Source organism: Zonotrichia leucophrys, chromosome Z (genome assembly GCF_028769735.1).
Source record: "Zonotrichia leucophrys gambelii isolate GWCS_2022_RI chromosome Z, RI_Zleu_2.0, whole genome shotgun sequence".
Taxonomy (NCBI): Eukaryota; Metazoa; Chordata; class Aves; order Passeriformes; family Passerellidae; genus Zonotrichia; species Zonotrichia leucophrys.
The window spans coordinates 2,427,576-2,452,980 of NC_088200.1; the positions used below are offsets into that span (position 1 = coordinate 2,427,576).

At 45.6% G+C, this 25,405-nt stretch overlaps 1 protein-coding gene across 1 annotated transcript in view; it reads left to right on the top strand.

The window, feature by feature from the left end:
• Window positions 1–25,405, top strand: part of LOXHD1 (lipoxygenase homology PLAT domains 1) — a 171,045-nt gene that overhangs the window by 139,193 nt on the left and 6,447 nt on the right. Inside the window, exons 35-37 of the mRNA XM_064736029.1 lie at window positions 7,789–7,966; window positions 13,299–13,484; window positions 24,977–25,147. Coding sequence (XP_064592099.1) covers window positions 7,789–7,966; window positions 13,299–13,484; window positions 24,977–25,147 — 535 coding nt within the window. The remainder of the gene's footprint in view (window positions 1–7,788; window positions 7,967–13,298; window positions 13,485–24,976; window positions 25,148–25,405) is intronic.

The following is a 25,405-nucleotide window of genomic DNA, read 5'->3' on the forward strand; positions in this document are numbered from 1 at the left end:
AGTGCTTGCCTTTATCTTTGCTGTCAAACCATCAGCTCCTTGTAAGGATCACCTCTGTCTGGGCAGACGGAAGTAGTTTGCTTGTTGTGGGTCCCTATAGTAAAATTTGTAAGACAGAGGGGGAGTGATGTGCTGGTTGCAGACCATGAGATGTCATTAATGGAGAAACACATCTCTGCCATTTTCCTTACCATGCTTTTCCTGGAGATGACATCCTGCTGGGTTTCTGTATCTTGACCTTTTCATGAGAACAGTTTAAGACCTATTAGCTTAACCACGGTCAGAGAAAACACTGCATGATTTTTTAATTGGGTCCTTTTATCCTTTTTTGACTAATTTACTGCAGTCTTTTTCACATAGATAATGTGTTTCTAAACACTGACCCTACACAGCCACCAGTTTTCAGTGAAGTGATGGACTTCTCTTCACTTTCAGAAGAATTTCTGTGCTGCAGTATCATTTCTACTTCAACATTTCTACTTTTAATTTTTTTTTTCTCAGCAGCTGGGGAAGGAGAGGAACCAAAAGAGGAGGAATTCAGGCTGGACATTAGAAATAAATTTTTACTGTGAGTGTGGCAAAATACTGGCACACGTTGCCCAGAGAGATTGTGGCTGCCCCATCCCTAGAATTGTCCAATGCCAGGTTGGACAGAGCTTGGAGCAATCTGGAATAGTGGAAGATGTCCCCAGCAGAGGGTGGGGCTGGATGAGTTTTAAAGTCCCTTCCAGCCCTTAACATCCCATGATTTTATGATGATGCTTCTGCAGCTCCTCAAAGGATTAGGCCTCCAGCATCTATCTTTAGAACTGATGCCACAGATGCAGAGTTTCCCTCTGTGCCTAAGGAATAACTCAATCTGTTGTCTGATTTGATTCAGATATCTTGGTCAAACTCCCTTTGTAATTTCTCACATGCTTTCCCCTGAGTTTTATAAATCTTATTCATATAAAATGAAATCAAATAAAGCTTATTCATCCAGAGGCATTCCAGGTCTTGCAGCCATGAATCAGCAGCAGCACAAAGGTAAGGGGTGGCTGCATCTTTAGGTGTGCCTTCCCACCTTCCTGCTGCCTTGTCTGTCCAGGCATTCCAAACCCTCAGCCTGCTGGACTGTCCTACCAAAAGCAAAGATTCCCCAGGGAACTGGGCACAGAGGACTCTCATTTGGACCTATCCAGTAGACCTACAGCCACCTTCCAGCTCTACAGAAGCCACAGGTGGACCACACAACAAGAGCAGGTCTTGAGACAGACTTGAAGGAGGGCTTGTGAAAACGAGGAAGAGCAATTTTTTACATGGGCAGATAGTGACAGAATGAGGGGCGAGGGTTTTACACTAAAAGAGGAGAGATTTAGGTTAGACTTGAGAAAGCTGTGAGAGTATTGTGGCCCTGGCACAGCTGTGGCTGCCCCTGGGTCCCTGGAAGTGTCCAGGGCCAGGCTGGATGGGGCTTGGAGCAACCTGGGATAGTGGAAGCTGTCCCTGCCTGTGGCAAGGAGTTGAACTGGAAAGTCCTTAAGGTTCCTTCCAACCCAGACCATCTTTTATAATTATATGATTTTAGAAACTTATGGAAATTATGCCTATAGTCCCTAATTTTTTTTTTAGATAAACACATCACAGAGGATTTTTTAACTCCAGTGTTACGTAGATAACTGTATTTATTGGTTTTCTTTCTCACCTTCCCTGCAAAGGTAAACACAGCATTTGCATTCCCAGGCAGAGGGTGGCTTACAGAAGCATTCTGGAAGAGGGGAGGAAGGATTTTTGTTCTCTGATTTGTATTCCAGCCTTAAAAACTTACGTAGCCTGGTGTGACATGAAAACTGATCGGAGCCCATTTCCATTTCTGTCAAAAGTGCATATTAAGACTGCATAATGAAATACTTGTGGGGGTAGTGCTAAACTCTCAGACAGATGGTTCACAGTTAGTGCTAACTAGCACAGTGAAATGAGAAGCTAGATTAAGCCATCAACCCCGTAATTAACCATTTGTTGCTCCATTTATCTACACGATATTCTCAGTTTTCTTGTTCTATTAAACTAACAATAAATGATCTTTTTAATTCTCTTTGGTCTTTTGGTAAACTGTTGCTAGCCATAATTTATACTGCTTTTAGTTCAGCAGATATAGAAATGCATAAATACCAATTAAAATGCATGAATTATCAATGATTCTGTACACAGCCAAAAGATTCAATTTACAAGCAGGCAAGTAGTCATATTTTTTTTTCTGTCTACATAAAAATACACTAAAATTTCATTCAGAATCTCAGCGAACTAATGAACCTGGTGCTGCAAATTCAAACTTGCTACCACAATATGTTTTAAATGCTAGTACCTAAACCTCTACAGGGAACAAAATTTGATTAGTGATGTTTTGCTACAAAATGAACAATATTGATCATTGCTATGCCCAAACAGGCATGGTGAATGTTCTCCAAAGCTGAGCAATGCTTCCTGATCACACCACTGCTGGAGGGACAGAGTGGGGATTTTTTTCCACTGATCTGATGCTGAATCTCATCTTCCTCCACACCAAGCTGCCATGACACTGCTCTGTGTTTCTGAAAAACCAGGGATCAAAATCATAGAATCACAGAATGGTTTGGGTTGGAGGGGACAATAGAATTCATCTCATTCCACCCCCTGCAATGGTCAGAGACACCTTCCACTATCCCAGGTGCTCCAAGCCCCATCCAGCCTGGCCTTGGACATTCCAGGGATCCAGGGGCAGCCACAGCTGCTCTGGGCACCCTGGGCCAGGGCCTCACTACCATCAGCATTAAAATGTTTCACTCTAATTAGGAAACTTATCTAAATGCATACTTTGGAAAACTCTTCCTGGGATAGCTGCTTCCTCAGTCCCTGTGATGATTTCACCTGCTGTCCAGTGTCTTAGCTTTGAAGTTGAAAAGCTAGAAACAAGTAAGGATGAAAGCTCAGTGAAATAGCAGGAATTATGAGACTGTTGAATTCTGCAGAGTTGCTTCCCTCAGAATTTTAATGTTACTTTGTGCTGTCAAAGCCAGACAGATAAGAAGCTGCCTTAATGAAGCACTAATTGCATTGCATTCAAACGTCACAAATAATCCTGCATGTGGGACTCAGTCTTTATTCAGTCCTTTCTCCTTTGTATAAAGGAGATTAGGAGAATTTGAGAGTTATTATTGAGAATTGAGAATCATATAGCTGAAGCTGACTTTTATTCTTTGCAAAAGAGAGAAGTCTTTTTGTTTTACAGTCAGAAGTTCCTAGGTTTGAGTGAAGAATAATGACATGCAACAGAAGCATGAAATCCTGTGTTTGAGCCTTTAAAGGTGAATTCCAGGAGCTGTGTATTTCCAGGAGTGGGAGACTCTATGGAGCATGTTTTACATGACATCTGGAAAAAAGCTGGGTAGGGGTAAATCAAATAATCGGACATGTCAAACCTTTCCATTGCCGGAGACAGTGGGCAATTAATTTCAAATTGTTGGTTTAATGTTCCTGTCAACTACTGTATTTGCTCAGCTACAAAGCAAATTATCAATGTGTTATTCATGCACGCTTCTGCCACTTTCTTTCCATGGCTTATTGGTGTTCTACAGCCCAGTTAGGCTCCTTGCATAATTAGCAAGGAAGTATGAGCTGAAAAGCACACTGGATGCCCACAGCAAGTTCTAGGTATCCTAAAAAATAGCTTGGGTGAAGTGCAAAGTAGTGGTCTCACTGCCAAGCAGGAGCTGGTTTTACTGAGAGGAACAGGCAGAAATTAAATATAGTCTCAGCTCAGCTCACTGAGATGACTTGCTTGACCCTCATGATTGAAACCAAAATCCTGCATCATCCTCTGTGTGTGGAACACCCACAAACATCTCCTTGCAGGATGGGATTAATTTTCTGCTATTTTAGTCGCTGAAAAAGTCTACATTCAGCTTTCATCCCTTCCAACAAACTGCTCAGGGGCCCTCTGTAGTCATGAGACAGGCAGACCTGAGAGAGGGGGCGATGCCTCAATAATTCCTTACCTGCCCCCAGTTAAGGTGGGACCTGGGGCTTCCCTGGGGATACCCAGGTCCCACCACACGATGTGCTTGGGCTGGATGACCAACATTTAGTGGGTCCGTGCTGGGTAAGTGAGAGGCAATGTACCCACATTGTGACACAGAGATCAGCCTGCCTCTGCTGCTGCTTCTGTGTCCCTTGCTGTGACCACAAAATCACAGAATGGTTTGGAAACAACATTTAAAAATCATCTCATTCCATCCCCTGCCATGTGCAGGGACAGCTCCCACTGTCCCAGGCTGCTCCCAGCCCCATCCAGCCTGGTCTTGGGCGTTGCCAGTGATCCAGGAGCAGCCACAGCTGCTCTGGGCACCCTGGGCCAGGGCCTGCCCACCCTCCCAGCCAGCAATTCCTCATTCCCAATGGGCCAAAATCTGTCCCTGCCCTCTGGCCCTGGGAGCCATTGCCTGGGTGCTGTCCCTGCCTGCCTTGTCCCCAGGGGCTGTGCAGCTCTCCTGGAGCCGCTGCAGGCCCTGGCAGGGGCTCTCAGGTGTCCCTGGAGCTTCTCTGGTGCAGCTGAGCAGCCCCAGCTGTGCCAGGCTGGCTCCAGAGCAGAGGAGCTCCAGCCCTGGCAGCATCTCCGTGGCCTCCTCTGCACTGGCTGCAGCAGCTCCAGCTCCTTGTGCTGTTGGAGCCAGGGCTGGGGCAGCTCTGCAGGTGGGCTCTCACCTGAGCCCTGGGGCACAGGGGCAGGATCTCCTCCTCTTCTGGGGGATCAGCCCAGGATAGAGTTGGATTTCTGGGCTGACATCCCTTGGGCAAAAAGCACTCATAAATTGAAATTCTTTCCCCTGTCTGCTCCTCCCGTAGCACCACTCCAGAACAGGATACCAGTGCAGGTCTCTGTTTCTGTCCTTACAGTAAGATGCACACAGATGCAATCACACACCCTGGGTGAGGGGCTGAGGATGGGAAAAGCTGGCATTTTGCTCCAGCAGCTTTAGTAGCCAGACATTTTTTTCTCAGACAGCATCTGGAGTGCTCAGCATGGGCTGGGTGTTGGTGAGAGGCCTGACCTCTGTGTCTGTGAGTGCTCTCCAGCTGACAACTCTAATCTGCTTCTATCCCCACTGCTTCCCTGACAATTCCCTGCAAGATTTGCTCAGGACATTTTGCTGTAACAGTGTCACTGTCATTCCCAAGCAGGGCAGGGGTACTGCTGGCTGAACCTTTGCCAGCATGGAGTTTATGCTCTGTGGTGGGGGGAAAATAGACCACAGATTTTCATAAACAGGGAAAATAGATTTTCAGTCAACCTCACATTGCTCACAGTTCAATTTTGCAAAGAAAACTTTCTGGGTTGGATTCCTAAGAGGATGCAGGCATCATTCACACATCCTTGAGAGAGGACACTTGTGTGCCCCAGCAGAAAGGCCGCCAGCTGGGCTGGGGGAGACCTGATTTCTGCTTGGTTCAAAGCAAGGGTCTGATTCAATATCTCTTGACTCACAGAACAGTTTTTTTGACCACAAAGTAATAGTGTCACTGGCTATGAATAAGCAGCTTTTTAGAAAAGTGGGACATCTTCTACAGCCAAAAATGTCCTGTGCCCCTGGGACAGGGGGTGAAGGTGCTGTGTTACAGATCCCTCTTTAGCATCAGGCGGATTGAAAACCCCAGATGAGTGTCCTACCCACAGAACCATTCAATGCGCAAACAGCATGGCCCACTGATCATCTCCAGTGTAGCTACTGCCCTCTTTAAAATAACTTTTTTATAACCTGAAGCAGTATTCATCTTTTGAATTGCTGAAGACTCCAGCAAGGCTTGGTTGGGGTCAATAGAAGGCCATGGACTGGGACACCTGGAGTTTGAAGACAGAATTTGAGCACATTTTATCTCAAGTTAAGTTTTACTGAGGTTTTTTTTTTCCTTAGGCTGATGTATGAGACACAGTGGAAGGGCACTGAGGTGGTCACGGGGCTACAAGAAGCATGTGGCACACTAGGAAAGGCTGAGGAAAATGGAGTTTGTAGGCTGTGACAAGAAAAGGCTGAGGGGGAATCTAATCACAGTCTTCTGCTGCCTGAAAGGAGGTTTCAGAAACCACTGATGCACACTCTCCTCAGAGGTGGACAGCAGAAAGTCACGAGGCAATGGACATGAGCTGCACTGAGGAAAACCCTGGTCAGACACAAAGAATAAAATCTTCCCAATGAGGGTGGTGCACCCTGGGAAGAGGACTCAGAGTGTCTGGGGAATCTGCACCTGTCACAGACATCTTTTCATTAAAAATCCTTTCTCAGGATTTTTCCTCCTGAGAAGCTGAGAGGCTTCAGGAACAAAATGTAAACAATGGTTATCTGCAGCTGTGGAATGCAACAGGTGCATCTGGGATTGGCCCATCTTGGATGTTTACAATTAATGGCCAATCCCAGCCCAGTTAGCTTGGACTCTCTGTCTGAGACACAGACCTTTGTTATTCATTCCATTCTATTTTTAGCTTAGCTAGCTTTCTGAGATGAAACTTTTCCTTCTATTCTTTTTAGTATAGTTTTAATGTAATATATATCATAAAATAATAAATCAAGCCTTCTGAACATGGAGTCAACATTCTCGTCTCTTCCCTCACCTGAAAACCCCTGTGAACACTGTCGCATGCACCCTTGGGGATTTTCACAGCTCAGCTGGACAGGGCTTTGCACGGCATGCAGCCACACTTGGATCAGAGCTGGAGCTGTGCACCTCCAGGCATCCTTTCCAATGTGACATCTCCCACCACTCCTGCTTCACTCCTCCCTGATGCTGTGCCACACTTCCCTGGCACTTCTGGGCTCATGTTTCCATGGCCTTTGCAGAGGCAGTGTTTCCTGATGCTCTGCTACACACAGGTACAGCCTCTGTTGCTGTTAGACGGTGACACAAATGGCAATTTACACCACGGTCCCCTGCCTTCCCTTCAGCTCCCCCAGTTCAGTCAGAGCTTGCTGCTAGGTTTTTGCTCCAGGCAGGTGTAATGCTTTCCTCCCACTTGACTGATGCTCCACTGAGCCCACACACAACAAGAGACATAAAGGTGGGTATTTTATTAGGCATTTGTTGGAATAACTTGTTGAGCTGCTCTGAATTCATTCCCATTCTGTTCTTATCACCACAGCATCTGAGCTGCTTCCACGACACGTTAGATAGTGTGACTAATATCTGTTGCATACTGTTTGTTCTGTCACCTTTTCCCAGAGGGAGAAGTGTGTGAAATATTAAGTTTTTGCTGGCCTAATTTTATCTTGTGTCTTGTTTTAACTTGTTTGGGCTTGCGTCTCTCTACAATGAATTCTGCTTGTTCACGGAAAGGAGACAGGCAAAAGAGAGATGCTGAGTGCTTCCAGGAGAGGTAGTGAAGTTTTTAATAACTGTGTTCCTTCTCTGGAGTGAATTCCATGCTGGCTCACAGGAGGTGAGCCAGTTTAGGTGGGATCTGGGAATCTGGAGGGTCAGGAGAGGTCTGACCCTCTTAGAGATGGGCTTTGTCCATTTGGTCACAGGTCCAAATTTCTCCCTTTGCTTTGACACATGGTTGAAAAAGCATTACAATACTGTGAAGACCATTTCTCAGAACAAACCATCACAACAAATATTGTCCATAGGAGAGAGCTCCATTTATCCCAGAAGAGTTCAGTGTGGGCTTTGGAGCTATGGCCAAGCTCTCCCCATGTCCTACCACATCATTCACTTTATGAGTTTAACATTTGTCCTCATTCAGATGGTAAGGTTTTTTTCCCCCTTTTTGTCTCCTCACAGATCACCCTAAAGAACCTTACTAACCAAGAAGTGGCCACATTTACCTATGGGGATTGGCTGTCCAAGCTGAAAAATGCCACGGGAAGCCTGGTGTGTGAGATGCCAGCTGTCATAAACGACGAGCAGATGATGGAGGACACCACGTACACTCTTCAGGTTAAAACCAGTGACATTGGAGGTTGGTCCTTGCTGGGTATTTCATTGATTTTCTAGTGTGAAGTTTGTTTTTTAACAATGAAAAAAAAAAGCAAACCCATCTGCTTCATTTGAAATTACATTTGAAAAAACATAGTTTAGCTGGAATAGAACCATTTTAGCTGGCTGTTCACTGTGGCCGTGTCTAAGAGACTCATTCTCATCTGAGCTCTGGGAATAACATATTTAGACACAAGGCCCAGGTCTGACTCCTCTTTGATTCCTCTGAAGACACCCTAACAGAAACTATTACCAGACCAAGGTGCAGAGGTCAGCAGCCACATTTTTCTTTTTTGGTCCATCCATGTAGGGTCAGAGCTGGTGTGCTTCAGGTTTTCAGTCAGCACTGTCTGCCTTGCCTAAAGCAGGCAGCAATAATTCACCCACCTTTCCAAAGTGTTTTGAAACCATTTATCTCAGGCTGTGAAAAAAAAAATTTCTAAATGCACACCAGATAGAAGAGGTGGAACAGAGTATACAGAAAGAGCTTCTAGAGCCAAGAAATGGGGTTTCAATGTAATTTCCTGGGATCACCGCCTCTTTTCATGGGAAATTTTGTCAGGCTGCTGGATGAAATCTGCTGCCACATACAAAGTGAATAATGACAAGATGGGGCAAGCCAGACATTGTCTTGTTTCCAAGGTGTCTTCCTCAAGTGAGATTCTGTCACACCAGTGCACATAACCAACTACTGACCTCTAAAGATCTTTTCTTTATCCCTTTGTTGCTTCTTTTTTTTTCTTTCCCTCTGGTTTTATCAGCAGTAATTTAGGCAGCTTTTAAGGTTTGATTCAGGAATATCAAAATTTTTTCTGGCAGAGAATCTTCATGCCACCTCACCATTTCTTATCTATCTTCTCTGCTGGTTGTCTGAAAAACATGTAGTGAAATACAAAAAACAAAAGAGAGAGAGAGAGAGGAAGATTTGTTTATGTATCTGGCCATCCATCTAATATAATAGTAAATCTTTCTGTGACCTTTTTTGTGAAAACCAGCCCTAACTCACAAAGGTGATGGAAATAGAAGTGAGAAGAGAACAGAAAATGACAGCAGCAGCAGACAGATCTGCCCTTCCCATTGAATGAAGGATGACAGGTATTAATGAAGAAACATTTTATTTCATTATGAACAGCGACAACCAGTAGGAAAGAGCAGATTACAGAGAGGTTTCAGGGAGTCTGTTTGTGATTAGATCACACAGCTCACTGACACAATGTTGAACTTAATCCAGCTTATCTAAAGCAGGTGCAAGTCATGAATCATCTCCCTCTTTTGATCATTATGTATTCCACAGTTACTCCTGGTTGGACCAATTCAGGAAGAAAGACATTTTATCCTTGGTGATGTTCAAACATGTTGTATCATCTCCTGCCACACTGACATTGTCAAGGAGCAGCAATACTGCACAAGGGCTGGAGTCAAATGTGCTTATTTCTGGGTATAAAGTTTTTCTTTGCAGTGACTTTCAACTTTACAGCTCATAAGAGTCACTGAAAGAAAAAAAAAAAAAAAAAACAAAAAAAAAACCACACACAAAAAACACACACAAAAAACCAAAAAAACCCCAGGCAAAATAATCTCACCTCTTTGCCACTCTCTGAAATATTTTCTGGTTTTAGTTCTTCCTAGTCTAGACTGTCTCTGGTCAATTCATCTGGGAGAGAAGTCTTCACCAGTGGTCTGGGTAACTCTCTTGAGGGTCTCTGACTCTTGAGTTTTTCTTCATCAGATTCAGGCAGAGATTTCACTTTTAAATTAGGTTATATGGATAAAGTTAGGGAAAATTAATCCCACAAAGAAGATTCTGCAACAAACTGGAAAGCATAAGCTATTTCCTCTCCACCACACACACGTTTAACATCATTGTTTTACATTTTCCCCAAGGAAACCTTTAAGTTACAGTTTGTCTTTCACAAAGTCACTGTGCTCCAGTGAAGATTTAACCTACAGAATTTGCAGAGGGAACAGCTCTGCTCCTGAAAAGCTCAAATCACCTTTTTTCCACCACCACCAGCACTACCTCAGGTGACTCTCAGGCTGCACATAGATAAGAGGAGGTTGTCAGAGCATACACCTCCCAAGGCAGATGGGAAATCTTTGGTTAAAACCAAGGTCTCAGATGTAAAGCACAATCTGATTTTCTTCTTTTGTGGCAGGACCCATGGACATAGATGCAATAGAGGCAGACCACCTGATGGCTCTTCCTGAGGCACAAAAATGTCCTTTGGCTGATTAATTTTTACTTTCTCTCTGCAGGCATCATATACATGTTAATGCAATAAAGATGGAGAGTGAATAAATACTGCTTTCTCATTTTCTAAGCATTAAGGCAACAGAAGGTTCTTATCTCTGCTATTATAAGATTAATTAGGATGTTGTCAACTCAGTTCCAACCTACAAATTACATAATTTAGGACAGTTGGTGTCAGCTCATAGTGCCTTATATAGGTTTTTTCATGTAAAAAGAAAGACATTCTTTGGCCTCAGAAGGCTGTGACTCAAGCCCAGAGTTTGTTTTAAAATGAAGCATCTGCTCATATAATCATAAGGAATCATATAATCATACAGATTTCTGTTTAAAGGGTCCTCTAGAGGTTATTTCACCCATTTTCCTGCTCAAAGGAGTGTTGCCAGCTAAGAGTACCCAGCCAAACACCAGACAACTCCAGGACCAGTCATGATGCCAGCACCTCCTCAGGCATCTGCACCCAGACCTGCACCATATTCCTGAGAAATTTGGTTTTTCCTCATTTCCAGCCTGAGCCTCCCCAGCAGCCTGTGGCTTTGGTGTTTTGGGGAATGATGTGGCACAGTGCATGGCCCTGTCATTGTGGCCCCTGTGCCTGCACTGGGGCCCTTGTGCACTGCCCCAGCTCCCCTCAGGGCTTCTCCTCTCACTGGCGTGTCCCAGCTCTTGTTCCTCTTGGTATCCACCCTCCAAGCTCTTCTCAGCATCTTGACACAACCCAGGAATTCAAATTCAGTGCTTTGAATTGCACTGAGCTCTGGAAACCTCCTGCTAGCTCGGATCCAATCGGAATATGAAAGGCGCTGCTGCAAACTTTGGGACGCCTTCAGCTTCCCAGCACATGCAAGGTTCATTCCAACCTATACAGAGGAGTTGGCACTTCTCCTTGCTGGATTCCATGGGATTTCTGCTTGCCCACCCCTCAAGTTTCTCAAGGTCCATCTGGGCTGGAATTCTGGCCTTCAGCATGTCACTCACTCACACAAATCTACCCTTGGCTGGAAACCTGCTGAGGAAACACTCTGCCACTGTGTAGGGTGTTGATGATGAAGTCCAGCTCAGTTGTGCAGATCCCAGAATCAATCCATGAGCTATTGCACTCATCACCAGTTTGGGCTGGTGCAACCACAGTACCTCCATCTCTTCATTTGTCAGGTTTTTTACAGTTCCTAAATGTGCCTGGCAGTTTTCCTGGAACTGGCAGCAACAACAACAACAACAAAAATATCAGTGACCCAAATAAGTGAAATGTACATTGATTTACCATTTCTGTTTTTTACTTTCCCATCTCCTGCTAATTGCTTGCGAGGGAAATGTCACAGCATGAGACCTTCATAAGCTTCTTCCTGCAGGGACGGTTTTGCTAAGAAACAGTTGGTTCTGTGCTTTTTGAGACCTGGCATTAATTAGGAGCCTGCTCCTTGCAAGGAAAGGGACTTCAGTTTGCTTTGTTCCTCACCTCAGCAAACTCTGGGATCATGAAAAGTACTGCCAGATGAACTGCCTGGATCCCTGATGCTTTCTCTTCCTACTTAAACCCTTCCCAGGGAACTGGTGAAAATTAGCCCCAATTTAACACGGGCAGCTTCTCGCATGGACACATGTTGCTTTGCCTTTCCTCTGTAGGACTCTTTTTCTCCTCTTTTTCTTCTAGCAAATTTTTTTTTCCAGCCCTTCCATAAGAACAGTCATTATTTCTTCCTAACTTCTGTATTCAAGTCATAATCCTGTGGAAGTAGGGCCTTTCTCCAGAAGTTTACAGTCCCCCTAACTTTGTCTCTGCATTGTGTTTAAATGGAGCTGTGGGAAATACTGGCTCAAAGTGGATATGTGATACTCTTGTGCAAGAAAGGGCCTGGCAGGAGGTTAGACTTTCAAAGCTGGGCTATCCAAACGAGGGCAGCAGATACTGTGCTTCTTTGTAAGGCAGATTTGAGCTTGATGGTCTGGTTTTCCAAAATTTAAGGGCCCTGGTTCTGACACAGCAATGACTGTCTGCCCATGGGTAATCTTATTTCTCTCCGTGAATCTGCTTTTATATTACAGTGTCAAAATTAAAACGCAATCGTTTTGGTGGAACTATAAATAGTGCCAGGTGAAAATGTAACACTTGCAGCTAAAATGTAAGCTCACTGCAGGTCATTTGGTCTTGGACTTCCCAAAATTCAGGAGAACAGCATGGCTGTTTTCTTTGGCAAAATATGGACAGTAGAGGACAAATGACACTCGATATCAGGTAATAAGAATCATCTTGGACATTTTTAATTTCCCAGCATATACACAATAAGAAAGTGGAAGGTGGTAGGGCAAACTGTTGCATGAGGAAGTGGGACTTTTTCCATTGATTGCTGCATGGTCAATACTTTGAGAAAGAGCAATATAGAAGGAAGATCTGTTGTGAAGTGGGCTATGAGATGCCACAGTGGCTGGGTTGATGATGTGTAAGTAGCACTGAAATCCCTGTACCATCAAACACAGCGAGAGCAGGAGGAGACAGACACCAGCTGAAGGATCCTGAGTGCCACAATTGCTTGGAGAAGGTTGTGGGACTGCAGGAGGGAATGACTGAGTGCTGAAAAGGGACTGTGCTTCAGTGGGAAGCCCAGGACACCACTTTGTGGCTAGAAAAGTTATAAAGTATGTTCTTTAACACTCCTCAGTAGATTGCTGGATTCTGCTGGGTAAGTCACTTTACTTCCCCAGCTACTTTGGAATAATGGGAGTCACTACCTGACATCCCCTGCAGAGTGCTGTGATGGGCAGTCCTTCAAATTTCTGCTTCCCACTGCACTGCCACCACCACAGTCATGCACCTCGAGTGCCAGGGCAAAGCATCCAGCTGTATTTGTGGGGTGGACTGGAAGAGCTGATTGTCCTCCCTGCAGGATCCTGCACAAATCCACTGAAATGTCTTGGCAGTGCCCAGAGAAACATGAGCACCCCTGCAGCCTCCTCCAGCCTGCCTTAGCTGCCTCCCCATGCAGCTGGGGCTGGGAGCCAGCCCAGGGTGGCAGGGTAACCCTGGGCATCTTTAATAATGGCATTTTTCTCTGCTCTCTCCTTCCAGGAGCAGGCACCGACGCCAACGTGTCCTTGATCCTCTTTGGGGAGTACGGGGACAGCGGCACCCTGCCTCTGAAGGAGTCCAACAAGTCCAACAAGTTTGAGAGGAACCAGATGGATGAATTCAGCTTCTCTGAAATGCTGAGCCTGGGAGATCTCTGCAAAGTGAGGATCTGGCACGACAACAAAGGTCAGGGCAGCGATGGGGCAGTGGGAGAGCTCGGGATGTTGTCACTTGAGGGAACACACAGACACAGGGCAGGCTGAAGGCAGAGTTCCCAGCTCTGCTTCAGGCTGGGAAAATTACCTGGGTAATTTTACCCAGATATTGATTCTTTAATTTTAATTTTTACCAGGATTTTACCCAGATCCAGGGAGCTGGTGTCCCAGCTCCCCTGTCTGGATACACCCCTTCAGGGTGCCCCTGTCCCTGGCTGCTGGTGCAGCAGGTCCCCAGCTTCAGTCTGAGCTTACAGCCACCTCTGGATGCCTCCCCCAGAGCAAAGCCACCCAGCCTGTCCCAACACACTGAGTCCATCCCCACCTCTCACACAGGAGGCCAGCATTGTGCTCCCAGAGCAATTTAATGTTCTCAGCCTGACACTGACATGTGGGGAAACGCAGCCCAGCATAACACAGCAAGCCTCAGAAGAAAGAAATGAAGATCTGTGTCTGGCTTTATTAAGATCATTGCATCAGCCAGTGAGCACACAGCGTGCTGCTCAGAGAGGTTCTGACACTCCCCTGCTGCTGGACACCCTGACTGGTGTCACAAACTGCAGAGCAGAGCTCAGTAGGACTGTCACAGTCATTTGTGTTGTCATTCAGGCACCAAGTGGTGTCTTGTAACAAATGCATCACTAACACTGCTGTCGTGACATCCCATCCCATCTTCATGCAAAAGAGAATAAACTGCATTACCAATGCCTTGCTCACTGGGGGCCAGCCCTTGCTGCAGCCCAAAGGTGAAGCCCCACAGCTCACACAGGCTCACACCTGAGCCACTCGACAAAGCAGTTTGGCAGCAATATTTATCACAGTCTGGGGAGGAATGGCACAGGGACCACCTGCTCATTACCTGGTTGTACTGAGGCAGCTGGTTTATGGCTGGGACAGGTTTCATGCCAGTATTGATGTGACCTGGCCACCATCCTCTCAACTACTCCAATCTGTGGCAGATGGGGAAGGCTGCATGTCATGCTCTAGTAATAAAAGATGCTATCTCTAGATTAGACTTTCCCATTGGAAAGTTTTTGAGGGGGAGAAAAAGCACATCTAATGGTAGCCTCTGTGTGCAGTGAAATATGGGAGATGCATCCACCTAACATGATTGTTTACTCCCAGACACTGCAAGCTCTGAGCTCATATTTATCACTCCCACTACACAGCACAATTTAGTTGATTAAACTCCATAATATCATGTTATATAGCTGGTGCTGAATGCAGTAAGGGAGCCGCTTTCACCTGATTACTTTGCCAAAACACTAATTCCTTAGATCTGCAGTTTAGATGTAGATATGGAAAGGGCTATTGAATGAGAGTTTTAGCTCAATAAACAGGTTTTCTGGCTGTTCCAAGACTGGTTCAGACATGCTTCTGATAGCACCGAGAAATCAACATGAACTGGCAGATTTGCTTTCAAACCTATTACCAGCTGAAACGTGTGCTAAAAGAACTTTTTCCCCAAGTGGCATCATGGCTCCCTGGTGACTGGCTGTGCTAACAGGATGAAATAAACTCACCAGAGCAGAGCTGGTCCTTAGGGCTCAGGCACATGGACAGACTGGGATGCAGGAAGGTGGGAACTGGATCAGATCAAGGGTCTGAGCTGCTCTTTCCAACAGCAGCAGCATCCCTGGCTGCCTGAGGAAGGGGACAGGCTGAACGTGTAATCCTGTCACAGTCCTCTTCATTTTGCATGATGAATAGCTCAGGGCGTTTCCTGAAGTGGATATCATTCTTGTCCATTAAATAATTTCCAGTGAATTTTCTCATTCAAGGTCTTGCCCAGGCCCTCCAGGAGCCACTGGTACCCACACATCCTGGGCAGGGATTCCCACGAGTCTGCTGCCTGCTGCGTGACGAGCAAATCCTGTTAATCCAGGAGGGGTTTGTTGCCTTTTCCTTCTTGTACAAGTGATCACAGCTCACCCTCTGAGTGCCACTGATCATGCTGCTGACACAAGTTGGTAATTGCTGGCTGTGTGCAGCTGCTTGGTGGCAAAGGGAGGTAACAGAGTTTAGCCTTGGGCTAAGCAGTAAATAGGCTCAATTAGTTTAAATTTGCTCTGGGCTAAGAACTTGTACCCAGATAACCACCACAAGTCAGCTAAAATACTAAGCTGGGTGTCTAGAACCTAAAATATGTATATAAATACACATGGCAGCCTCATATTCTGTTTCCTTATTTTCTCATAACACTGGTTTCCACTTATAAATACTAGTCTTTACCAGACCTGTCTGACAGCAAGGTTAATTTAAGCCTTGGATAAACACCATGCTCAGGTTTTGTTCAGCAAAAATGTTCTTGCTTTTCCCCACAGAAAGAAGGAAAACTGTTGTTTAAATCATAACATATGTTGTCTACATTGTTCTTGCATTAGTCATGTGAAAGGCATCTCCCATCTAAAACTTCACACAATTCAGCATGACAGTTTGTTGGGTGGGTAGAGTATTTATTACTGCTGAGATCCAGGATATAGCTATCCTTTGAATATCTGCCTGCTCCCTATATATAATTTATATAAATTGGCTGTGGCACTGCCTAGAAATTCCTGGCTCTATTTCTTTTAAATGAGTAGTAGGGTCAGGGGTCAAGTATGTTTTTTGTCAGATGTGTGATGGACTTTTGGGTATTAAATAAAAATGTGTTTGTATTTACTGCTGCTCCAAGGCTTCAGATGTTGATAATTCTTTCTCTACCTCTTTTCTGGCTTTTTTGGACTAAATGGCTCTCTACCAATGGCCTGTGGAAGGCTTGGCCTCACACTGGCCCACCCCATTGATCCCCGAGTCCTGAATATGTGGAGCATGCTTGGTGTTCTTTTCCTGAAATAAACTGTCAGTCTCAATCACAGAATCACAGAATGACAGAAAAAAGGAATCACAGAATCACAGAATCACAAAATGGTTTGGGATGAAAGAGACTTTAAAGTGCATCTCATTCCACCCCGTGCCATGGGCAGGGACAGCTCCCACTGTCCCAGGCTGCTCCCAGCCCCATCCAGCCTGGCCTTGGGCACTGCCAGAGATCCAGGGGCAGCCACAGCTGCTCTGGGCACCCTGGGCCAGGGCCTGCCCACCCTCCCAGCCAGCAATTCCTCATTCCCAATGGGCCAAAATCTGTCCCTGCCCTCTGGCCCTGGGAGCCATTGCCTGGCTGCTGTCCCTGCCTGCCTTGTCCCCAGGGGCTGTGCAGCTCTCCTGGAGCCCCTGCAGGCCCTGGCAGGGGCTCTGAGGTGTCCCTGGAGCTTCTCTGGTGCAGCTGAGCAGCCCCAGCTGTGCCAGGCTGGCTCCAGAGCAGAGGGGCTCCAGCCCTGGCAGCAGCTCCGTGGCCTCCTCTGCACTGGCTGCAGCAGCTCCAGCTCCTTGTGCTGATATTTGGGGCCAATGACAACACCACATGAGGTGCCCCATCAAGGGGAAATACTAAACATCCAAAGGCTTCCTTTTCCTAGCCATATCCAGAGGCCAACTGCCTGCCTGTATTTCAGGATAAAACACATTTAAATGCCTTGCCCATTGTGCTCACTGTGCCACGCACCACAGCTCAGCATCCTTCTCCCTTGGTGCAGCCTTGCTGCAGTGGCTTCGCTCCCAGTTCCCATCTTTTGTTTATCCTTTCACTGAAATTTGACTGCAGTGGGGTGTTCAGAGCTGAAGAGACAGTAATTGCCATGGCAAGACTATCAGGTCTTTAAATTGCAAACACCATGTTTTCATCCTGTGGAAAAGCACGCCAGTTTTATGGTCCCACTTTAATGCTTTTAAATGCCATTTTCCCCACAAAAACTGCTAAGTGACATCTCTGTATGAGACATAAAGGAGGAATGAAGCCCCCATCTAATTTCTCTAACTTCAGTAAAAATGATTAGGGAGGAAGTTGTTGCTCATTTGAAAACAGGCAGTTTAAAGACTTCACAACTGCAATTTCAAGGAGCTTGTTCCTGATTTTTTTAGATGTTTAGAGCTCACCAGTGAGACTCTGGTAACAGCAAAGTGATATGAATGAAATTTAGTTTTAATTTTGCTCCATGTCTTTTTATCTTGCCCCTGTTTACTTTGAGATACTGATGTTCAACCTAATATATTTAGACTCCCTGAGCAAATTTAATCACTTCCAGGCTCCCCATCTCCTGATCTCAGATAGGCACTATGTATTTTCTCATATCTCCGTTCATTTACTTCTACATTTATGCAAGATCAGTATCTGTAGGTCTGTAGAAATGGTGACTTTCTAAATATAGGCCTCAAATTTTTTTTTTTTTTTTCTCTTCTATAAGGACTAAATCACCACTCTGGAAGAATGACTGAAAGTTTCTCAGTAACAGAACTATTTACCTAGAAAAAGGCTGGTTTCCCTCCTTTTTTATGTGGTGGGGTTTTTTTGTGTTTGTTTGTTTGTTTGTTTTTGGATGGCTGCTGCCTTTTTCTCCATGGAACAAGGAAGTATGGGAAATCTGGACTTAGCTCCCTCATCTGCCTGAGTAGCTTTGGACCCAGGTGATAAGCAGTCTGTCTAAAGTAATTAATTTCAGATTCTTGATTATCTCAGTTGCCATCAACCAAGGGGAGCCAGGAAGAGTCTAATTATGGATAAACCAGACTTTTCTGTGTTGTGGGAGAAAAGACAAAAGTAAATACCAAGGTTATGGAGCCAAACTTCTTCTTTGCCTTAACAAGGCCTTTCTCTCAATTCACCAACTGCTCTGACATTGTCCAGCAGAGTTTTAAACAGCCCAGCTGCCCCAGTGACTCCTTTTGGGTGGCTCTCCCAAAAGAGAAAGTACCTTATTCCCTTTTTGAGTTGGACTCAAGTCAAAACAGTTTATATACCCTCGATTTTCCTTTCCTTTCCCTGAAGGAATTACCTTTTCCAGGAGCAGTGTCTTGACTCAGATGTTAAATGGCCCAGGCCTTGAACTCACAGCACACAGCCATTCCAGAGGACTGGTTCTCCAATTCATGGACATGATTCCAAGCCTTTGGGGCACTTGTAGACCATAAATTATTTTTTTAAAAAACCTAAAGAACTGTCTTTTTTTATCCCTTTGTAAGGATTTACTCAGCTATCAGGCCCGAGAAGGGCTTTTCTAAGCCTTCCCTCTCAGCTCTGGGCTGGTGCCTCATAAACTGTGCTGATCCTCAGGGCAGATTTGTTGAAGAGTTTCTGCTTTAAATAAAAAGTGAGAGGGCGAGAAATAGATGTGTAAAACTGCCCAAGGAGAGGAGAGTCCATCACACTCTCTGTTTTGCTGGTGGCTCAGTACAGGGGCAGTCAATGCCAACTCCTGCACATCCATCTGCATGCATGGATCAACTCTACAACTCAGACTGGGCCCAAGTGGGAGTGCAATCTGCAGACTTGCATCATGCCAGCAACTGTGCCATGCCTGATTACTCCTTCAAATTGTCCAAATCTGGCCTCAGCACCTTGGGAGATCCCAGCACTGACACAAGGAGCCCCCTCTCATGTGCCTTGCACCTTTCTCTCTCTCTCCAAGACCAGGATTTTCACCCAAAGGTGTTGTCACAAAGATAATGATTTCACCCTGTGAGGATTATGAGGCCCTGGCACAGAGGAGCTGTGGCTGTCTCACCCCTGGAAGTGTCAAAGGCCAGGCTGGACAGGGCCTGGAGCAGCCTTAGATGGTGGAAGGGGTCCCTGCCCATGGCAGGGGTGGGATGGGACGAGTTTTAATCTCCCATCCATCCCAAACCATTCCGTGATTCTGTGAAAGGTGTGCTACAGGTGTTACATCTTAACCAAGAGATACTGCCAAGGTATCACAGTCCAGAAGTGACATGAAGCAGAAAAAGACATGTAAGGAATTCAAATTGCAGACCCAGAGAGAACACAAAGACTTTGGTGTTGACCTTCTGCATTCATTCCTTTCCAATCTTGTAAATTGCAGAACCTTTCAGAAGGAGCCCAAAAGGAGAGATGTAGCCTTAGAATTATAATTTCCGTAAAAGCTTCTCTTTTCTACAGGCCTCTTTTGCTCCTCTTGGGGACAAATTATCCTGCATCCTTTTTAAAAGCTTTTGCTTCAAGTATCCCTCTATAAAATACGAAATTTCCTTCAATCACAAGAACATAATCTGAGAAATTGTTCCATCTCCAGTCTGAGTTGTTAAGTGTTTTTGCACAGGAGTAGTTCATCTGTAAGATGTGAGGGCTGGAGGAGTGGGGTGTGTCTGAGGGTAATTTATGGGTGGTTTTGACCCAAGTCAAGTCCTGAACTCTGAACAAGTTGCAGAGACAACAGAGGAGAGGGGGCGCAGGGCACTCACTTTCTAAAACTATCCCAAGTGTTAATCTTCTGCTTTCTCAAAGACTGTGAGAGGGTTTTTTTGCATTGCCCGTCTGCCCTGATGAGAAATGTTGTGGTGTGAACCAATATGAGCCTAAAGGAGAGATCCACAAAATGGATCTATTTTTATTCTGCCACTGGCTTGCTGAATGACCTTGCGTAAATCGCATCCCTGTACCTCATTTTCAATTATGTAAATTAGGGATAAAAATTATTCACCTTCCTAGAGTGTTTTGAGATGTACTGGTGCACAGCTAGATGCTATGATTTTAACACCTCACAATTAATGCTCTGTTTCTAGAGGTTTGAAGCTGCTATCAAAACTCCCACCACTTTCTGGGTGATGCCTCATGAGGTGGGGTTTAGGGATGAATGCTCACCTCACCAGGCAGGGGACAAGAAATGTCAGAGGATGCAAGGCTGATGAGCTGCCTGTGCTATGGTCGTTACTTCATGTGTCAGAAAACGTGAAAATTTTTAAAAAATAAATGAATAAAAAACTGCAGTTAGGGGGCTGAGCAGTGCTGGTTGGTGGCTGTGAATGGCTTGGCAGCAGCAGTTCTTCACTGGCCCTTGAGCAGTCAATGTCCCTAGCAGGAGGGATTTTTTACTCCTGTGGAAACATAAGCAGCAGTAATGACTACTATTATCCTTGATCAGACATCAGCTGCTTCCAAAACCAAACCAGAAGAGATATTGCTACAGAAAGTTAAGGGATAGAGAAGATAGTCAATGAATATGGCTGAAAAAAGTGGAGACTTCCATGGATGTGTGTGTATCCAAGCACGGATGTGGCTCTGACCGCAGATTTGGTCCCACCAGGACTTTATTTGCCAGGAATAGTTAATGTTCACTAAAGCAAGGTCAGGGACCAGGTGCCTGCTGAGCAGTGAACCAACCACACTTGTTCCATCCCATTTTTTCCTCCCACCCTCCCATGTTTCTGCAGGTGTCAGAATGCTTTAATATTCTAGGGGTGAGTGCAGGCAAGTCGTGGCTGTTCCTGAGAGAGGCAAAAGAAGCTTCTGGTGCTGCAGGCTGGGGTTTTAGCTAAATGAAGCAGTAATGTCATTATCTGTGTTTCATCTGCGCCTCTACAGTCAGGCTCAATTGTGCTAATCACTGTAGAAATGGGTGACAAGGAGCTTACAATCCAACCTGTCCAATGTCAGGAAAGCACAGACTTCCAGCATCACCTGGGGAAAAGGAAAACGGGTCCTATCAGGGCTTTTCAGGTGGTCCCTGCTCAGAATCCCCCAGTGGCCAGCTTGGATCCTTTTAGGAAGGAGGATAAATGAGATAAATAACTGTTCTTTTGGATAAGGACATTTGGGGAACAGAATACATTTTCCCTAGATCACACTAAATTATACAGAGTCAAGCAAGCAAAGTGATTCTTTTTTCCCCAAAGCTCTTCTCTTCCTCTAATTACATTTGAAATGTTTTGCATGCTATTGAAAATGTCACTTCCAGCTGCAGACCATTAAGGAGCCTATGTGGCACTGCCATGGGTTTTATTAAGGCAGGTTTGTTGCTGGGGATTTCAATGGCAGCAAAACGAGGCCTGGGGTGAAATACCTTTTGTTACAAGTGTTGAACACTTGTTTTGGTGGTAGGGGACCTTTCACGAAGGCACAGTGCTCACCAAATTATTTTAAAGACCAAGGGATGAATAATGGGGCAGGAACTACTCAGATGTGTGCTATTTCTTCCCTTCTGCCCCAAAGCATTAATGGAGGCAAATGTAGTGGTCCTGGTTTGTACTGAGCTCACAGCAGAAATTTGTGCAGCTGATGTTTTCCTGAGCACTTGTTTTCCTGGTACTGCTGCCTGAGGTGCCAACAGGACTCAGGCAGGTCTGCTCTGGTTTTTTCTGCAATCATCCAAAACTGAGCGATGGAGCAGCTCTGGCTCTGTGGATCAGAGTCAGGGACAGTGTCCAGGGAAAAGGCTGATGGGCCATTGCTGCAGAGATCCTTCAATTTCTCCCTGCAGCCAGGCTGTGTGGGCAGTGGTCAGGATGTGGGAAAGTCCTTTCACTCTACTATATTCACATCACTCTTCTGGCTCCTCTTCCTCTTCTGCTTATGCTGCTCTATAACCCAGCCGGGGCTGTGGATTTGGTGAATCTGGGATAGGAATTTCCTTTCCTATCATTGCTTAGGTGCTGTAGAGTGTCTGAGCCCATTGCAAAAGTCACAGAGGAACACAAGGGGTAAACAGGATAATAGCCTGAAACCAGGATTTCATGACCTGGAAAGCAGTTCTGCAAACATGACTTGTTCTCCTTCTGCTGACGTGATGCCCAGCACACAGAGCCAGCCCAGCAGTGGGGGAGTCTCAGATTTAGACTCTGTGCATCACTGGCCTTTCCATTTTCTTTTCCATACCAATGCAAAGAGCAATTTTATAAATAATTTCCCAGTCTGAAACAAAAGAAAAACAATATTTTTTTCTAGTAGAGCAGGGTGCATTTTTCAGACATGAACGAACCCTTCCATTTCTACATCAGCTTTTAAATGGTGTTTAGTGCTGTGGCAATGAAACCCTTGATGTGACAGCACTCCTGGCACAATGGGACATGGACAGGGTGGGGAGATATGATGCTACGGATGTATCCAGCAGAGCTTTCACCTGGGGTGAGCTATTTCTTCTAAAAATGAAAAGTATTTAGGGATCCAAACACAGGTCTCATAATCTAATTTAAGTCACTAACAATCAAGAATGAAAATGAGAGAAGGCAATTTTTAGTGAGAGAGAAGAGAAATGTTTCTTTCTTTAAAGCAGACAGGAGGATGTTTAGGGGAAGTTGTACCATTTTTCTAGGACTGTCTATCCAGCTCCTTAATTTATGTACCCCCGTGCAGTAAGGGACACCCTGTTGGCATTTGCTTTTCAGTGCTGATCCCTGACAGAGCTCAGCACTTGCTCTTTAAATAGCCCAGAGCTGATAAAAGCATTTTTGTGGGGAGGAGCTGGCTTTGTCCTCAGCTCCCACATCTGCAGCAAAGCCAGGTCAGTCCCATCTCTGCCTCTGATAAAAGAGCAGGAATTTGCTGCAGCTTCTTGGTGAGTGTGGCTGCTGGCACCAGGCTGGAGGAGAGGGAGGAGGGCATGTGCATCTCACCCAGTCTCCTTTCTGGCACTGCTGCTTAGCCCTGATCCTGACCCCACCGTCCTGTTTGCTGCTGGCAGCCAGGCTGAGATCCACAATTTATTCCATCCTGGTCTGCAGGCACTGACACCTCTCACTGCAGAAGGAAGGCATGTTTTCCTTCTTTCATGCTGTACTGTTGTCACCATGTAAAGTTTTGATGGGAGCAGAGCAGACTTCTGAATATCCTGCAGAGATGCTCACTGAACTTAAATGGAAAAGATCCTACCAAAAGATTAACAGCTGACACTGCCAACATGTGTAGAATAAATTTCCAAAACAGCCCCAAAGAGCAAGTTGCTCCAGTTAAATCACAGTGGGAGCCCTGGAAAACTTCACAGAATTGTAGAATCACAGAATGGTTTCTGTTGAAAGAGACCTTAAAGACAATTGTGTTCCAACTCCTGCCATGGGCAGGGACAGCTTCCACTGTCCCAGGTGGCTCCAGGCCCCATCCAGCCTGGCCTTGGACATTCCAGGGATCCAGGGGCAGCCACAGCTGCTCTGGACAACCTGTAAAATTAAAGCAGCTGGAACTAAACTCTTCTCACCAGTGTCCAGTGACAGCACAAGAAGGAATGGGCTCAAACTGAAATAGAGGAAATTCCATTTAAAATAAGAAAAGAAAGCTTTTCTTTTCCTCTGCACGGGTAATCAGAGTCTGGCACAGGCCACCCAGAGAGGCTGTGGAATCTCCATCCTTGGAGATACTAAAAACCTGGCTAGACTTGGCCCTGAGGAACCTGCTTTAGCTGAGTCTGCCCTAAGCAAGATGTTCTACAGATGAACCCTCCAGGCACTGGAATGACTTTGCAGTTCTGTGCCCCTGAAATTCAAGGGGTGAATGGTGGTGTTGGTTGAGGTCTGTGCTGCATAGCACCCAGTTTAATTTCCTAACTTGGAGAAGGTTCAGGAAGCAAAGCACAGAACAGCAATGGCTGTGAGGCTGGTAAAGAACTGCCAGCACATGGTGTGGAGGCTCACAGTCCACAGGAGAAGGGCAGCTTGTTGACACAACTCAAAAAATGTGCCATCATTTTCTATTCAGGGATAATGAGGATTAATTTTTGCAAACGTAGGGAATAGGCACACGGCAATGAATTCCTGGAAGAGCAAGAGCTGTTTAATCTCTCCAGGATGTACATAATAAGTGAGCAGATATGTCTCATCATGAACATAACATTTTTTGTCTGACTAATAGCAGGACTTGAAATTAGAACTGTCAGAACCTCCCGTCCCCACTGAGGTCAACAAGTGTTCCTGTGATTTTAACAAAGAAATCAGGAAAACATTCTCAAATGCTGTTTTCTTTGTCTTCAAGTTGCTTTTCCAATGGGGAAAAAACAAACTGAACAATCAAAGTAGCAAGCTAAAAAAGTGCTGTGGCTCCTCAGAAGGCCCCAGGGGAAATGTAAAGTGATTTGGTCATCCATGCTGGAGCATCCATCACTTTACTCCGTCCTGTTTCACATCCAGTCCCAGCACTCATTAATTTGCCCTCGTTCCTTGGCAAGCATGGGAAGGTTCCTTGCATGTGCTGGCTGGCAGGGCTGAAAGAGGAAGTTGTGCTTTACATTCTGACTTCAAATCCAAAGAGGAGAGAGCCCCAACCTTAGTGCTTGTAAAAAGGATGGGGACAAATGTTTTAGCCGGGCCTGCTGCAACAGGGCAGTGGGGGTGGTTGAAAACTAGAAGAGAGTCAATTTAGATTAGATATAGAAAGAAAAATTTTTTACAGTGAGGGTGGGGAGGCTTTGGCACAGATTGCACAGAGCAGCTGTGGCTGCCCCATGCCTGGAAGTGCCCAAGGCCAGGTTGGATGGAGCTTGGAGCACCCTGGGACAGTGGAAGGTGTCCCTGCCCATGGCAGGAGAGCTGACCTTCAAAGCTCCCTTCCATTCCTTTATTCCATGATTTATAGCAACAACCAAGGAAAGGTACCTCCCCTCCTATGTGCAAACATTCAGACCTTTATTATTTCTGCTGTTTCACCAGGCATTGCCCCAGGCTGGCACCTGGAATACATTGATGTGACGGACTCGGCCATGGACAAGACGTTCCGGTTCCAGTGCGATCGCTGGCTGGCGAAGGGTGAGGATGATGGGCAGCTCATCAGGGAGCTGGCCTGTGCCAACAATGACATCCTGGAACTGAAGGAACGGACTGGTGAGTTTGGAGGGCTCTTGTGCCACTTCCTGAGGGACCTCAGAGGTCGTAGGACCACATCTCCTGCAAGCTGGAGGCTCCCATGCAGGCTTTGGGGGTTATTTCGTGTACACTTCAGTTCAACAGAGCAGTTCTGGGATAAGAAAGGAATGAAACTGGATTTGGGAGGAAGAGAAAGATCTCATTCTGTGTTGAAAGCAAAGAGGGGCCCATCTGCAGTTGTTCAGTCCATCAGTGAGCCATGAGAACTCATGGATA